Raw genomic sequence first — 15,933 nt, forward strand, 5'->3', positions numbered from 1 at the left:
TGCTTTTGTAGATTTTCCAAAAAGCTTTTGATCTTATTTCTAGAACTTGCCTATGGCAGAAACTGTTAGAAAATAATATAATGGAAAATTCTTTAAAATAATTTATCAAATGTATCAAGGAATAAAGTCATGTATTTGTACAAAAAACCGAAACCTCTGAGCTATTTCCATGCAACATCGGTGTCCGACAAGGAGAAAATTTGTCGCCTGTCCTGTTTTCCCTGTATTTAAAATGATCTAGATAATTACTTAAAAAGCCAAAATTGTACTGGGGTATCCCTGGATAGAGATGAAACGTTCGATAAAACAGCTCTTTACTTTTTATGTTTATTATATGCTGACGATACTGCGCTTCTCGCATCAAACGCCTCTGACTTACAACAATCCCTAAATGTCTTTTCACAATATTGCAATAAATGGAAACTCAAAGTAAATGCAAGTAAAACTAAAATAATCATTTTCAATGGCACCAGTAATGATTACAAGAAAGTTTTTATACTTGGACATGATGTGCTTGAAAACGTAAAAGAATATAAATACTTAGGTCTTACTTTTACCAAACTAAATAAAATTTAATACAAGCAAAAAACTACTAACTCAAAAGGCAACAAAAGCAATGTACTTTGTTCTGTCTAAATCCAAAGACAATAACTTTTCAATAGAATGCAAATTAAAACTATTTGATTCCATTGTACTCCCGATTCTCTTATACGGGTGCGAAATATGGGGTTATGAAAACATCGATATCATTGAAACTATTCATATAAAATTCCTAAGACACATCTTACCAGTTAAAAAAGGCACCCCGCTATTCATGTTATATGGAGAACTAGGAAGAAGACCCCTTAAACTAATTATTCAACAAAGAATTATAAGTTTTTGGGCCCGTATCGTATCTGGTAAACAAACAAAATCATCGTTTTTACTGCATGAATTAATGTTACACGACTCTTCTGTTAATGGATATAGTTATAAATGGATAAAAATGGTCGAAGATATATTTAACCAGCTAGGCATGACAAATGTTTGTATGTCACGGAACTTTTCATCCGTAAAAATACTTCTTAATCAAGTAAAATTAAGACAAAACGACCAGTATTTACAACAATGGAATACAAACATAACTTTATCATCAAAAGGTAAAACGTACACTATATTTAAGGAAAACCTTAGATTAGAAAAATATCTTATTATATTACCACAAACATGTTTGGACTATATTACTCAAATTTAGAACATCTAATCACTACTTACCAATCGAAACAGGACGCTGGAAACAACACCCCAGTGGAAGATCGAACGTGCACATTATGTAACAATAATGATATTGGAGACGAATTTCACTATTTATTCACATGTACTTATTTCACTAACTACCGTAAAAATTTGCTTAAGCCATATTATTATAATAAACCAAGTACGCTGAAATTTAAACAACTAATGACGAATAGCAAAATAGTGTTCTCAAGAAATTATGTAAATTAATAAAAGAAATTATTAATAAATGCAGTAAACCCTAAAATATATGTATATGAATTATGTACAATGTCTTATTACTACCCAAGTATACATGTATATATGTGTGCGCATGTCTGATTAGCACATTTGGTAGGAATTACAATAATGTGACATTACATTACTTTATTCTAATTGTATTATATTATTCCTTATTATTCTATTGCATTTGTATTATACTATTGTCTCTATTACTTTATTGCATTTGTATTAATACTATTGTACTATTGTCTCCTGTAAACCCTATCTTGTCACTACAGTTTATATATCATGTTCCTCACATGCCGTTGTGTAACGGCCTGAGTGTAATAAAGTTCTGTTCTGTTCTGTTCTGCAATTTACACCTGCCAATCAGGAATCACATGTGCAGGCCACGGAAAGAAAGGACCAATTAACTAAAACAACACTCCGATTCTCAAGTCAGCCCGTGGATGAAACATAATAGTTATTTCGACACCGACAGTAGTGGTTTATTTTGTATTGAACTTCGTGTTGCTTTGGGGCTTCGGGCGATGAGGAACGTTTTTGTGACGTATTCCGCCCGAAGATTAAAAACATTATTTAAAATTATTATTGTTTTCTACACATTTTTTAAAAACATATTTAAATACATCGTACTGAGATGTATCCTCATGCCAAATCCCATGTTTGTATATGCCATATTTAATTACTTATTGACGTTTCCTTCTTCGGACGGCGAATACAGATTTTGTTATGTAGGCCTACAGCCCTAACATGAAAAATCTATTTTTTCCAAAAAAATAAATAAATAAAAAATTCTACATTTTTGTTTTAACATATATAAATACATCATGCTGAGGTGTATCTTTGTGCCAAATATGTACAATGTACACCTCGGCATTCGCAACAGAGTACTGTTTTTGTCTCCGGGTAACGTTCGGGCTCCGGGCTGTAAATAGGCTGACACCAAAGTACTATGCGGTGTTGGTGTCCAATCTTTTCTTTTGCGATAAAATACACGCGTCTTTCTTCGGATACAATCCTTTGGAAAACCATAAAAAGACAATCCCGATCGTTTAAACTGTTTATTTTTACACCCAAAGGCCGCGCAGTACGGCACTGTTGGACTGAAAAGATCGTAAGCCCCTTACTCCATATATAAACAGTTAACAACAATGGAAGAGTACAGCGGCTCTGACGTCACTTCCCTTTTTTTCCGAACGCTCACGAAGAAATATGCATAAATCGTACTTTGATACTGATTAGCGTAATTTCTTCATTTTAAGTTAACTACACGTATTTTATTGTTATAAAGTTATTTGTATATTATTTTTATATCATTTTTCTTTTAAAATGAGCTATAATATGGTCACGTGTCATGTTTCCTTTAAGCAGTAATGAGCCTGCATTGCTAATTACTTCACAATATCACAATAGAGGACACCTGTACACTTACCACGTTGAAAGGGAAGGACTAAAGATTATCTTTACTGGGCACATTGTACTAAAAACATCCTACGACATGTAGCGTGAAAGGCGTACATTATAGAAACAAACAATAACCGAATAAATAGAAACGCCAAAGAATTATGTCTGCAGAGCATTGTTACAAAAACATCAACCAAGCGTAATCTAATGCAATATAATTTATTTTCACCTTTGTAAATTTATGACACAGCAAAAAAAATATGGGGTAATAATGGATGAAATAAAAACCCAGTGGACGAATCGTCCGGTACAGGTTTTTTGTAGTGGACGAATCGTCTCGAGTTCCTCAGTGGACGAATTGTCCAGTGGACGAATCGACTGCATCCCGATATGTTTTAAATTTGGTATGTCGACGGTAAAAATCTTGACCATGCAGTCAACACACCCAAACTGTCAAACATGACATTATGCTAGAATTGGATGTTAATGCTTAACCTTTTGTTAGGAGTATATTTTGCAAATCGTTTCAATCGACCGAGACTAACAACCGTATGTGGCGTATCAACAATTGTAAAACCAGTCTGTAAAATGGGTGAAATTTTGTCGAGAAAACTTTGAGTTTGATCAAAATGGAAAAAAACCCCAAAACATGCCATTTATGATGCTATATCCTAAATTAAAAGAATACGAATATGTTGTTATGGAATATCAATAGATTTTTTACCATTTATAAATGGAAAATGTGTTTGTAAAACGTGAAGGAGGTGAAATCGAATCGTAAGTTGTATTATAATTATTAATTATATATTTATCGTCAACGTCCCTAACTGCGTTATCATGCTTCCAACTCCGTTCACTTTGTTTTCTCGTGCACGGTTCGCGTAATTAATATCCGATTTGTTGTTGTCTGCTTGTCGTTCATTTGTAAGGTTTTTTTTCACAATTCTAGAACATTTTCATTAACAATAAACTTTATTATAATAATAAAGTTCAAACAACTTTAACAAGTCAGTATCTAAATACAAAATTTTACAAACCCCTAAAACCATTAATTTTACTCAGTCGTTTTTGTTTATTCCTTAAAATTACTGATATCAGGTCCTCATGACTTAAAATGGAGGAAGGTGAATTAACATTCGGTGTGTGTCACATCATGACACATGATCTTACACTGCCAGATCAACAAGGCCAAAGCATTTAATTGTTATGACTTTTAAGACCCCTGTTGTTAAAATTTGTTTTCAATTATTATATTCGATCTGCAAGAGATATGCAACATTTTTGTGCCTCTACTGTAGTGAATAGTATTCATAATCCATTCATAACAATTGTAAATAATTTTGAGCGTATAAATTGTGTTAATTAAGAATCAAGTCATTAAAAAAAATATTTAGAATTACAAACTATTCACTGGTATGGCCTATCAATATTAACATCAAGTGATAGCGATGGTTGTTGGTAAAACGCGGACCAGACCGCTTGACAAACTGAATTTTTCCTTTTAAAAAATACGAAACAAATTGTTCGTCAACTATGCATAGTTAAACATATTTTTTCATGTAGTGGCCTTAAAAATGGAAAATGACGAACCGCACATGCACGGTACGATACCTTTTGCAAACGCATGCGTCTGAATGTAGTTAGAAACATTGCACTCTTTCCTGTTCAACGGAGGGTGTTTCACTTTTGTTTACTAGAATGGATTTGTTTTACGTCCACATTGTTGATTTTTTACGTTAATTGATTGCAATCTATTACGTTTCACATACATTGTAGCTGAAAAATGTAGAATAGTATTTCCGTAAATATCGTATTCATGTTTTTGTCATTAGGTGAACGCAGTTTGGGATGGTAATATTATTATTGTCGATGACAGTCAGTCACAGTCACTTTTCGTCGAAAATGGTTAATGTTTACAAAGGTATTAGGCATCAAAATTAAAAATTTTGTTGTATTTTAGCAACCAGCCGCGGTGGTGTTGTGGTTAAGCCATGGGACATAAGGCTGGTAGGTACAGGGTTCGCAGCCCGGTACCGGCTCCTATCCAGAATTAGTTTTAACGATTCGATAGGTTGGTGTAACACCACTACACCGTGGACAGAGGAGATGGCCGAGGCCTGCACCTGTGTTCATGACAGGCATGCGCTAAATCAGCTTGCTCTGAATGTGCATGTTAAACCTCATGACTAGTTCATCAAGATTAACCTCGAGTGCAAGCACATGGCGAGGTTAATCTGCCGAGGCATTAAGCCTATAGCAGATCTGAACGGTTCCGAGCAATTTTGCTCAGAACGGAATTGCGGTTAAAATAACAACTACCATCACGTTTTCCCACACTAATCATGTATTGTGGTCTTATTTCAAGCTCATGGAGACCTAGTAATACTTACTTTGAAACGATCTTCACTTAAAGAATTAAACTTTAAAGGAAAAAAGTCCGACTGTGGGTGGGGTTTTTTACCAAGCAGATTCTAGCAGGCAGATTCTAGCAGACAATTTCTAGCAGACAATTACACTAGCAAGCAATTTCAGCAGACACGCATGGCGACGTTCTAAACACCGGACTCCTACACCTTTCAATTGTTATTTGTATTTTCCACTTTTAAACACACTGTTATGCTAATTATTAGTTTTAAAGAGTACTTATATCTTTATATAAAAAACAACACAAAAAACAAAATAACAACCAAGACTAATTTTCATAGTCTTATATTGTTACTAATATCCGTATAATTTATACAACATAACCATTTTAAGTATCTGTCACACATTATAAAAGGGCCTGCATATGGATGAAATTAATATTTATATTAAAAAAAACAAAAACATATTTATCTGTCAATCAGGTTGTGGTCTTTACGAAACTAGTTGAACACCCCCCATCTTACCGCAGTACAGAATTATTTTAAAGTGATACTTCAGATATTAAATAAGTGCTCAATAAAACTAATAAAACGGTTATGTTGTATTTATATTATATTAGTAACAGTATAACACTATAATCAGTGTTTTACTTTTATTAGGTTTATTTATTTTTTTAAATCACTTCCTAAGCTTCAACTTCTTGTTTTACTGTGAAAACACAGTGATCGAATTGGGTATCGTGATACGTATCGTATCGTATCGTGGGCTATGTACATTGTATTGCGATATGTATCATATCGTGGGTTATGTATCGTGATACCTATCATATCGTGGGTTATGTATCATGATACGTATCGTATCGTGGGCTATGTATTGTGATACGTATCTTATTGTGGGCTGTGTATTGTGATACGTATCGTATTGTGGGCTATGTATTGTGATACGTATGATGAGGTATGTGTATCGTGACACCCATAATTATTGGTTTGGGGTACCTGTGAGATTACTCGGGCTAGGTCAACAAATCACTTTTTGCACACAATAAATATAACATATATCTTATCGTAATCTCTCTTCATATCCATATTTCGTAAATCGTACAATTTTTAAAACATTTTGTTCAGAATCACGACCGAGTGATTTCGCTACGCAAGTTTCAGAAATAACTTCACAATCTGAAAACGTTAAACAGTAATTGCTAATAAATTTTCAATAGAGCTAGGGGTATTGAAATTTCAGGTTTGGTATCAGTATTTTGGGGGCGATTTACCTTGGTATTGGTACCTCAGGATTTAGCTCAGTTAGTTAAGTGCTCGCTTGAAGTGCTTGCGTCACAGGATCGAACCACCTCAGTGGATCCATTCAGCTGATTGGGTGTTTTCTCGTTCCTACCAGTGCACCACAACTGGACAAAGGCCGTGGTATGTGCTTTCCTGTCTGTGGGAAAGTGCATATATATAAAAGAACCCTTGCTGCATTAGGAAAAATCTAGCAGGATTCCTCTGATCACTACAGTCAGAATTACCAAATGTTTGATATCCAATAGCCGATGATTAATTAATCAGTGCGCTCTAGTGGTGTCGTTAAACAAAACAAACTTTACCTTGATTCTATGTTAATTACTAGGACTCTCCCTGTTTTGGGGGGTTTTTTTAATTTTATTATAATTTCTTTTTTTTTAACAAGTTTATTACCCCAAAAACAAATATACTGAACCGCAAAAGAAACGCGACACATGTGTGGCTGAGAAAATATGTTTCAATTTATTAATATCAAAGATAAATTTTGAAAAATCTGATAAAGTCAATTTATTGGATGCACTTTGACCACAGTCTCTGGGTCGTTTGCCTGTGTTCAGGTAGTGGGGGGATCCAGCACATCAAGATTGTAGGGCGTGACATGTTCAATACCGTGTATGTCCTCCCTGGGTGTTCAAAACGGCCATACACCGTCGGTACATGCAGTGCACGAGGCAGTTCACAAAAGCCATTGGCACCTGTGCCCACACCCTCAGGAAAGCTGCCTCCAGTTGCACACGAGTTGTCGGCCGTGGGACCACCTGGTTAAGCCGTCTCTGGATTTCATTGAACAGGTGTTCAATCGGGTTCAAATCACGGCATGGTTCTGATGTTGTGCTGACGCAGGAAGTCCATGGTGATCCTGGCCGTGTGGGGGCGAGCATTATCCTGCTGGAACACGTGGTTATGGTGACGCGTGAAGAAGGGCACTATGTGAGGTGTTAGAATCTGGTCAACGTAGCGCTGCGCTGTGATGCCATTCCCTCTGCCTGCACCAACATTTTGGAACAAATGGGGCCCAATTCTCTGATTCAGGCCTATAGCACCCCAAACCATGATGCTTTGGCCACCCCACGGGTCTCTCTCCAGGACACATGCGTCTCTGTAGCGTTCACCCCTCCTACGCCACACCCTCACTCTGCCATCCGAGTTGGAAACGCAGTACCGGCTCTCGTCAGAGAAGACTATCAACCTCCATTGTTGGTGCCGCCAATGTTGGTGCTGTGTAGCCCACTGTAGTCGTGTCTGACGGTGGCGGGCGGTGAGGACAGGTCCTCGAGCGGGACGTCGGCAAAACAGGTTGTTGGCGGCCAGTCGACGTCGCACCGTGTCGTCACTGATTGGTCGCTGTCCAGTGCCAATGGTCGCGCGAGCTGTCATGCTGGCCGTTCTGAAGCGATCATGGAGGTGTTGCCGGTTGATGTAGCGGTCCTGCCTGGGCGTGGTCACCCGAGGGCGCCCGCTGCGGTGACTGTCTGCAGTGCTGTTGGTGTTGATGTACCTCTGCTGTAGACGATGGATGGTGCTGACATGGACATTGTAAGCGTTAGCAACAACCAGGGCACGCTGCCCGGCTTGCAATCGGCCGATAGCTTGTTCTCTCTGCGCTGCTGACAATCGGGTCATACCTGATGCATGCAAATTACGAATGCCAGGAACGCGGTTCAAGTTGGTTTTTATACCCATAACCTCCACGAGATGCACGTGCATTTCGGTTTTCATGACAGTTGTTTGCGACTGCCACCCACGGCCTTCGAGACAGGTGCGTTTTGGCGTGTCGTTTCATGGAAAGTTGAAAGGGTACCTGCAATTTGGGTCTCAGTCATAAACCAGCATGTCTTGTAATATTGACAGTTACATCCCCGAAATAAATTGTTATAATTTACCATATAGAAATGACATTTAAAAATCTCGCGTTTCTTTTGTGGTTCAGTATATGATAGTGTCAGGGATGGGGCCCTGATATCACTATCTTACAGTCATATTATAAAATATTAATAATATGGATATATTTATGATAATTATAGCATATTACAAAAGTATATACTAATATACATGTATTAACTTAAAAATTCTATAAATGGCGTCATCAATAAGAACTTACCCTGTTTATTGCCAAATTAACCAATTGCTATTTTTTTTTTTACAAAGTGGTTACAGCATTTAGTTTTTGGCTGATAAAATATTTGTTTTAAATTATAGCCATTTTGTACTATTTTTTAAGGAAATAGTCAAACAAAATTATACCCAGTGTGAGTCCCGAATTTATCTGTCACTTGTGTTTTTCTATTTTACAGATCAATGGCCGTGTATTTGTGTGAGCGGTTTTACACAAGATCGTGGCTATGCCTGGGTCTTCTGTTCATCGTCTGCATTGGCGTCAACATGATCGTATTTTGGAGTGGCTTTCGCATTCGGTCTTTCAACGTCTTCAGTAAATCCCACCTTCATAATCGAGTAGAAGCCATAGCATCCGATAAAACAGACAACATTCCACCAGAGAGCGTAGAATTAACCGAAACATTCCCACCAGTTTTACTTTCACTTTCAAACAAGACTAATTCCACCACATCTCAGAACATCGTCCCACATGATTTTAAATATGTAATCAACGAACCAGACACCTGTAGAAGTCCGCCCATTTTGATCATAATCGTGTGTACCGCGGTGAAGAATTATCACCCGCGGGTTGGTGTGAGAAGCACGTGGGGTTCACCGGAACACCTCAAACTGAGCAACAGTAAACTGGTCTTTCTTGTTGGACGCGTAAATTCCCCGTTTCTGCAGGAAAAACTGGAAAATGAAAGCAAGCTTTACAGTGATATAGTACAAGCGGACTTCGTGGACAGCTATCAAAATCTGAGCATCAAGTCTGTCGTTTTGCTCAACTGGGCCAAAACCTATTGTGCAGGTTCCAGGTTTGTTCTCAAGGCAGATGACGATATGTATGTGAACGTTCCAAACCTCTTGAAAGATCTGGTGAAGATGACACCACCGAAATTTATCATGGGCCATATATTTCAAGGAGCCAAACCCATCCAGGACAAGCGGTCAAAATGGTATACACCTCTAAATGCTTTTTCGGAAAAAGTTTATCCGAAATATGTTTCCGGTACAACGTATGCTATGACCACCAATTCAGCAGCCGATTTGTATAAAGCATCGTTAGAAATAAAGACATTTTGGCTAGAGGATGTGTATATCACTGGCTTACTGGCAAGAAAAGCGGGAATACCCCGATTTCATAATCCAAAATTTAACTACATCACAACACCGACAACGGGATGTTTCTTTAAAGACGCAATCACCGGACATAGATATTACTCTGCAGAATTGTTTAAAATTCACCGTGAGCTGTATAGTGCAAATCTAACCTGTAAAACATAGTTCCCTGCAGATCTCAGGGTGGACTAAAATATTTAGGCAGTGTTTTTGTGTGAAAATCTTTTTTGGGTGTTGCACTATGAAATTAAATATTTACAATGTTGACTGCATGGGGGTATGGAGGAGGGCCTCCCCAGAAAGAAAATGGGAGAATTTTAGGGTTACTAAGGGTTAAGAAAATCATACAGTAATAATAAGAGTCATTAATTTTGTCAAAAGGTTGACATATAAAAATAAATTCTGCAAAAATATTTGCGTACGAGGCTGTTGGGGGATTGGTTAATTTGCTCCTTTAACAGATTATGGAAAGCCATTTAAAGTATTACCATATTGAGAATTGATATTGAATCCCTATGTACTATCCTGTCTGTGGGATTATGCATATAGAAATACATACATGTACCCTGATGATAATCGAAAAATTATAAATGCTAGTGATTCATTGTGTTACGATTGTATAGCCTCTCATAAGAATAACAGATATGACTGTGTGCTTCATTAGGCCTACTATACTATCCTGTAACTGTATGACAACGGAAATCGTTATTGGAACAAAGGAATAGAGTATTATTATCCCATATTTAAAAAAAAAGAATTGAAACCGTTATTAAAATAGACTTTGTAGTCTTTGAGCAAGTTAGTTGTATACTGTCCAGTGCATTAAAATATAAGCCTTTGGCAACGACTTAATAATTCAAACAGTAGATGAACATATTTCCTACATTTGTCTGGATACTCGTCCGTTTACGTTAACTTTTCCATCTAGGAGCCAGATGGCACCTACTTATATTTTTATATAGATAGTATGAAATGTTGTTTTCACCAAATAAAAAAATGGTCACATGTATGCAACCAAATCGGTCATAATGTATAGGGCTGATACTAACCGTTTTCATTTTTAATGCGTATGTCGTTTTTTTAGAGATTACAGGACCTGGTGCATTACGTTTTTATGAATTATACATTATTTGTTGAATACTAGTTTTAAGCTCTTGTAATCTCGTAATTAATTTATGCAATGTTGTTCATAAAAACAAAGATATCGAAATCATAAAATAATAATATTGGGTTAATATAATATTTTTGCTTATTATTATTGTTTTTTAATTGAAAAAAAATCAAGTCTCCTGTTAAAAACTTCGCCTTTTCAAAGTTTGAGAGAGTGATTACAAAAAATTAATTATTAACAAAAGGACATAGAAAACGGAAACAATGAATGTTCTATGGCATTGCCGATTGATTTAGTTAATTCACAGGGTTGTGTATTGTTATGAAGACATTCATTGTCAACTGCCCTTAAGATTAGATGGTGCTCATATTCATATGATCTATATTAAATATTTGCCAAAGGTACACTTTTATCTGAAAATAATTGTATCAGCATTATTTAGTATTTATATATACATGTGTATATATATATATATATATATTATTTATGTATTTAGCAAAAGCTTATTGCTTAGTTATTTTTAAAATTAACATTATAGGGACATACCCTAGTTTTTAAACACTAAGGCATATTTTGTACTATTAAAGCCATTTTGGATAACTGAAGTCCTACTTTACTTAGATTTTATTGTTAGATTTATCCATTTTTGTACATTCGAAGTGTTTTTGGTCATCCTGGTGTTTTTAATAACACAAAATATATTTATCATATTTTTAAAAACGCACATGCATCTGAGGAATTTTTAACAGTTATGGAGTCGAGTTTTCGTCAGTTTTTAAGAGGGTATTTCACCATTTCGAAGTAACAGACTCATGTTTCACTCAATTGTAACTTTATCCAGTTGTGTTACAGGTTTGTAGATTAACTAAACTTAGTTTTAATTTCCACGGGTTGAAACTAGGGTCTGTCCCTTTACGGTGGGGAAAATGGGAAAGTGTTGAATTTATTGGTAGATGGGTGGGTTAATTAATTTTTCTCTTTTTTTCTTTTTTTTTTCTTCTTTTTTCTCTTGATGTGTATTTTAGTGTAGGAAGGGTTTCAACCCCCAATCCCCCCTACCCCCACCCCCTGCACATGCGCCTGCTGCAATTGATTAAGGATCCAATAGCCGATGTATTTTTCGTGCTGGGATGTTGTTAAACATTCATTCATTCATTGATTAGGATCCGTATAGTTGATCGGCATACAACTATGATCTTTTTTTTCAATAATAAGAATCATGAAAAGAGTACTCTTCTTAAAATCATTCTATTTTATTCAGTGTTGTATACACTGATCCCATGGCTAGTGGATTTTATAAAAATTCTAAAAGTCCTGGGTAAATTAGTATCCATATTTGTTTTGTTGCTCAGTATATTGGCCTATTGGGTTATGGTTGATGTCATAACCAGACTTTTAGTTACTTGTATACATCGTAACGTAAATATCTATTTATTGACCTGTTCCTTTGTGTAGTAAAGTGTATTTAATCGGTCGTGTAACATTTGGTGAAACATTCGTTTGTTGATCCAGAGTATTTACATGTACATGTATATTTCAACTATTATAGTAACAAACATCTGCCACATACATTGTACAGTTTGTATGCTAATATTAATATATTCTTGATAAAGAAATGTCAATACTGCTAGGGCAGGGCAGGAAAGAATGGGGGGTAATTTTTTTCTTAGCATAACTCCATCCACAAAATAAAATAGAACAAGCATTCTGAGAGAACTGCTAAAGCAATACATGTCTCCTACCAGGCCCAAATGTTTTTCGTATCTCCTAAATTCAGTGGTCATACCTTACCTCAAGTTAAACTTGATCTGTAATCGTATATGATAAAGCTGTATATACAAAATTTAATTTCAATATCTTTAGCCATTGCAAAACAAAAAGTCTGGAAAACAAATTTTCATGTCTCGTAAGTTCAAGGGCCATAACTCTGTGAAAAAAGTGTAAATCGCCATGGAAGTTTAACTTGATCTGTAACTGTACATAATAAAGCTATATAGAAAATATTTCAGTTTAATATCTCAAGGCATTCTGGAAAAAAAAAAATCTGGAAAACTATGTGGTACAGATGGACAGACAGACGGTTGGATCGGGAGGGGACTAATAAATTATAAATTTTTTTTTTATCCACTGGATATTAAAGCTGCTGGACAACCAAGCTACATTAGTTAGTTAGCATGTACACTATTGAAATGTTCTACAAAGTTCAAGATGTCTGTAGGTATTATTAGACCAAATAAAGTCCGGCTGGGTTCGTTCTAGCCAGTGCTCCACAACTGGTGTATCAAAGGCCGTGGTCTGTACTATCCTGTCTGTGGGATGGTGCATTTAAAAGATCCCTTGCTGCTAATCAAAAAGAATAGCCCATGAACTGGCGACAGCAGGTTTTTTCTCTCAATATCTGTGTGGTCCTTGGCCATATGCCCGACGCCATATAACCGTAAATAAAATGTGCTGAGTGCATTGTTAAATAAAACAATTCCTTCCTTCCTGTTTGAAGTGCACCCAACTTTTGATAGAGAAATTAACACCATAACTCTTGTGATTGGTGATAAATGTGAGTGTTGGTTGTAAAAATAAAATAGTTTCATCTGGGTAAAAAAAGTATGCAATGTTAATTTTCTAGTACCACTGTGTCAAGTACATGTAGCTTTGTGCTTGAAACATGTATGGGGTACCTGTAAAAAATGTGTGCAGACCTAGGGTAGTCATAGACGCTACCCGTTATCTCTGAAATTAGTAGCTTGACCCCCAATTTTTTCTGATTCACTTTAAGGCTGAGGGGTGGTAGTATTTATATCTGTGGTGTTTATGTTGATTGCTACGCTGCAGGTAAACATTAAACATTATGGGTAGAATTTAGAAAACCTGTTTATCCACCTGTATGTCTTACAGGTGTGTAACTGCATTTTCAATGCTTAAATACCTGTATTTAAGAAAAACAGGCTTCGTAAATTGGGCTCTATAGATTTTCCTGTCGCCCCATTACATGACTGTGGTTGCCCCACATCCACCCACCCACCTTACCCACCTAATATAAAACACTGGTTACATCAGTGTATCGTACAGTTGTTACATTTATGCATTTAATATCCCTCCACGATTATATATTAAATTATTATGTTTATTGACACTTTTGACGGTACAAGCTGTTACATGGAAATATTTTGTGTATTTAATGTCAAATTCTAGATATATTTTTTATATCATATTGAATTTTTAATTTGGAGAAAATTGTAAACTGGGTATTAGGAATATATAAATACAGTGAAACTTCTCAAAACCAAAATCTCAGTAAACCGGAATTCCCTCAAAACCAGATGTTTTAAATTTATAACAGTACAGAATAAAACCTCACATTCATTTATTCTCTTTTGTTTGCATATATCCAATTACGGTTCAAACATGCTGTCTTGGGCACATACCTTAGCTATCTGGGCTGTCTGTATTAAGGTTCAAGCATGCTGTCCTGGGCACATACCTCAGCTATCTGGGCTGTGTATTAAGGTTCAAGCATGCTTTCCTGGGCACATACATCAGCTATCTGGGCTGTCTGTATTACGGTTCAAGCATGCTGTCCTGGGCACATACCTCAACTATCTGGGCTGTCTGTATTAAGGTTCAAGGACACTGTCCTGGGCACATACCTCAGCTATCTGGGCTGGCTGTCTAGGACAGATGGTTAGCGGTTAGTCATTAGTGAAACAGAAGTCCGTGCTGTGGCCTTACACCAACTCACTGAGTCGTTAAACTCGATCTGGGTGGATGCCAGTACCAGGAGGTGAACCCAGTACCTACCAGCTTTAAGTCCGATGATTTTGAAAACTACACTATTGAAGCCAGTAGAACCTCTCTAAAATGGATTCCCTAAAAACCAAATGTTTTACTTGGTTCCATGGGTGTCCGGTTCAGAGAAGTTTCACTGTATATGTCTGTTGATCTTACTAGAGCCAGAAGATGACATTTTGTTTTTGTGTTTCTGAGGATGGAATCTAAATACAGCAGTTTCTGGTTCATAGTTTATATACAGTGAAACCCCTCCAAACCGGACACCCTTAGGACCAAGACAAATGTCCGGTTTTAAGAGGGATCTGGTTTAGAGAGGTTAAGTTCTGTTTTGGTTTTTAAAAAGGAACTGGGTAAAATGTCCGGTTTTGATGGAATTCCTGTTTACACAGGGTCCAGTCTTGAGAGGTTTCACTGTATATTAGCCACATAATGCACACATATATTTACTTCATTTGCACATGTGCTTTCTTATTTATATTATATTAGTATTGTATTAGTATTTCAATATATGTCTTTCAAGTTACATCCAAAACACACCTCATCACAGTTGATGGAATATTTATGTGAACTTTTTTCTTTCTTTTACCTACATGTACCATGCTGAAAGCAATGTGTGACCACACTATACACACATGTACTCATAGTTATGTGATAGTCCAACAACGAAAAGTACTAGATTATTCTCAGTGAAATGACAACTAGAACTGCCTATGGTCGATGATAGTCACTTTTCACACCCTTGTTTTAGCTTCATACATGATAGATATAAAATTTCTTACCACACTGGTAATGTCACTTCAAATCCATATTTCGTAAAAGTGTAAAACAAATTTTTATTCCAAGATTTTTCTTCAAACTTCAAACACGGTCAGGTGCATTAGTAATTTTTAAACAACATTTTTTAATAGCAATTTAGCATTGGAATATCTCCATCGTTGTGAAAATGGAAACGTCATGCACCCAGTTTATTGTTACATGCCCATCTTTGACGGGTTGTATTGTGGTTATGGCATTGTCTGTTCGTACAGAGCATCTCTTTCTTACCAATTTATAATGGATTATCAGACCTTGAATGCAAGTTCAACTTGGGATCACGGTGTATTGCGTTCCATAACTAGAAATTCTTGTCCGGGCCTTACCTTATCAAGAGAAAGAAATAGGGTTATCAAAGCTTGCATTCAAGTACAACGGGGATAACGGTATGTTGTGTACTACAACCAGGTCACTGTGACCTACTTTTGACAGGTG

General features: G+C 36.3%; 1 protein-coding gene across 1 annotated transcript; it reads left to right on the forward strand.

Moving 5' to 3' along the window:
- Positions 1-3,507: 3,507 nt before the first annotated feature.
- LOC121385410 (beta-1,3-galactosyltransferase 1-like) lies at positions 3,508-11,450 on the forward strand. Its single transcript, XM_041516081.1, has 2 exons — positions 3,508-3,681; positions 8,864-11,450. The coding sequence occupies exons 1-2, from the start codon at positions 3,638-3,640 to the stop codon at positions 9,951-9,953; spliced, it is 1,134 nt and encodes a 377-aa protein (XP_041372015.1). The 5' UTR covers positions 3,508-3,637; the 3' UTR covers positions 9,954-11,450.
- Positions 11,451-15,933: the final 4,483 nt, after the last annotated feature.

Source organism: Gigantopelta aegis, chromosome 11 (genome assembly GCF_016097555.1).
Source record: "Gigantopelta aegis isolate Gae_Host chromosome 11, Gae_host_genome, whole genome shotgun sequence".
NCBI classification, from domain to species: domain Eukaryota; kingdom Metazoa; phylum Mollusca; class Gastropoda; order Neomphalida; family Peltospiridae; genus Gigantopelta; species Gigantopelta aegis.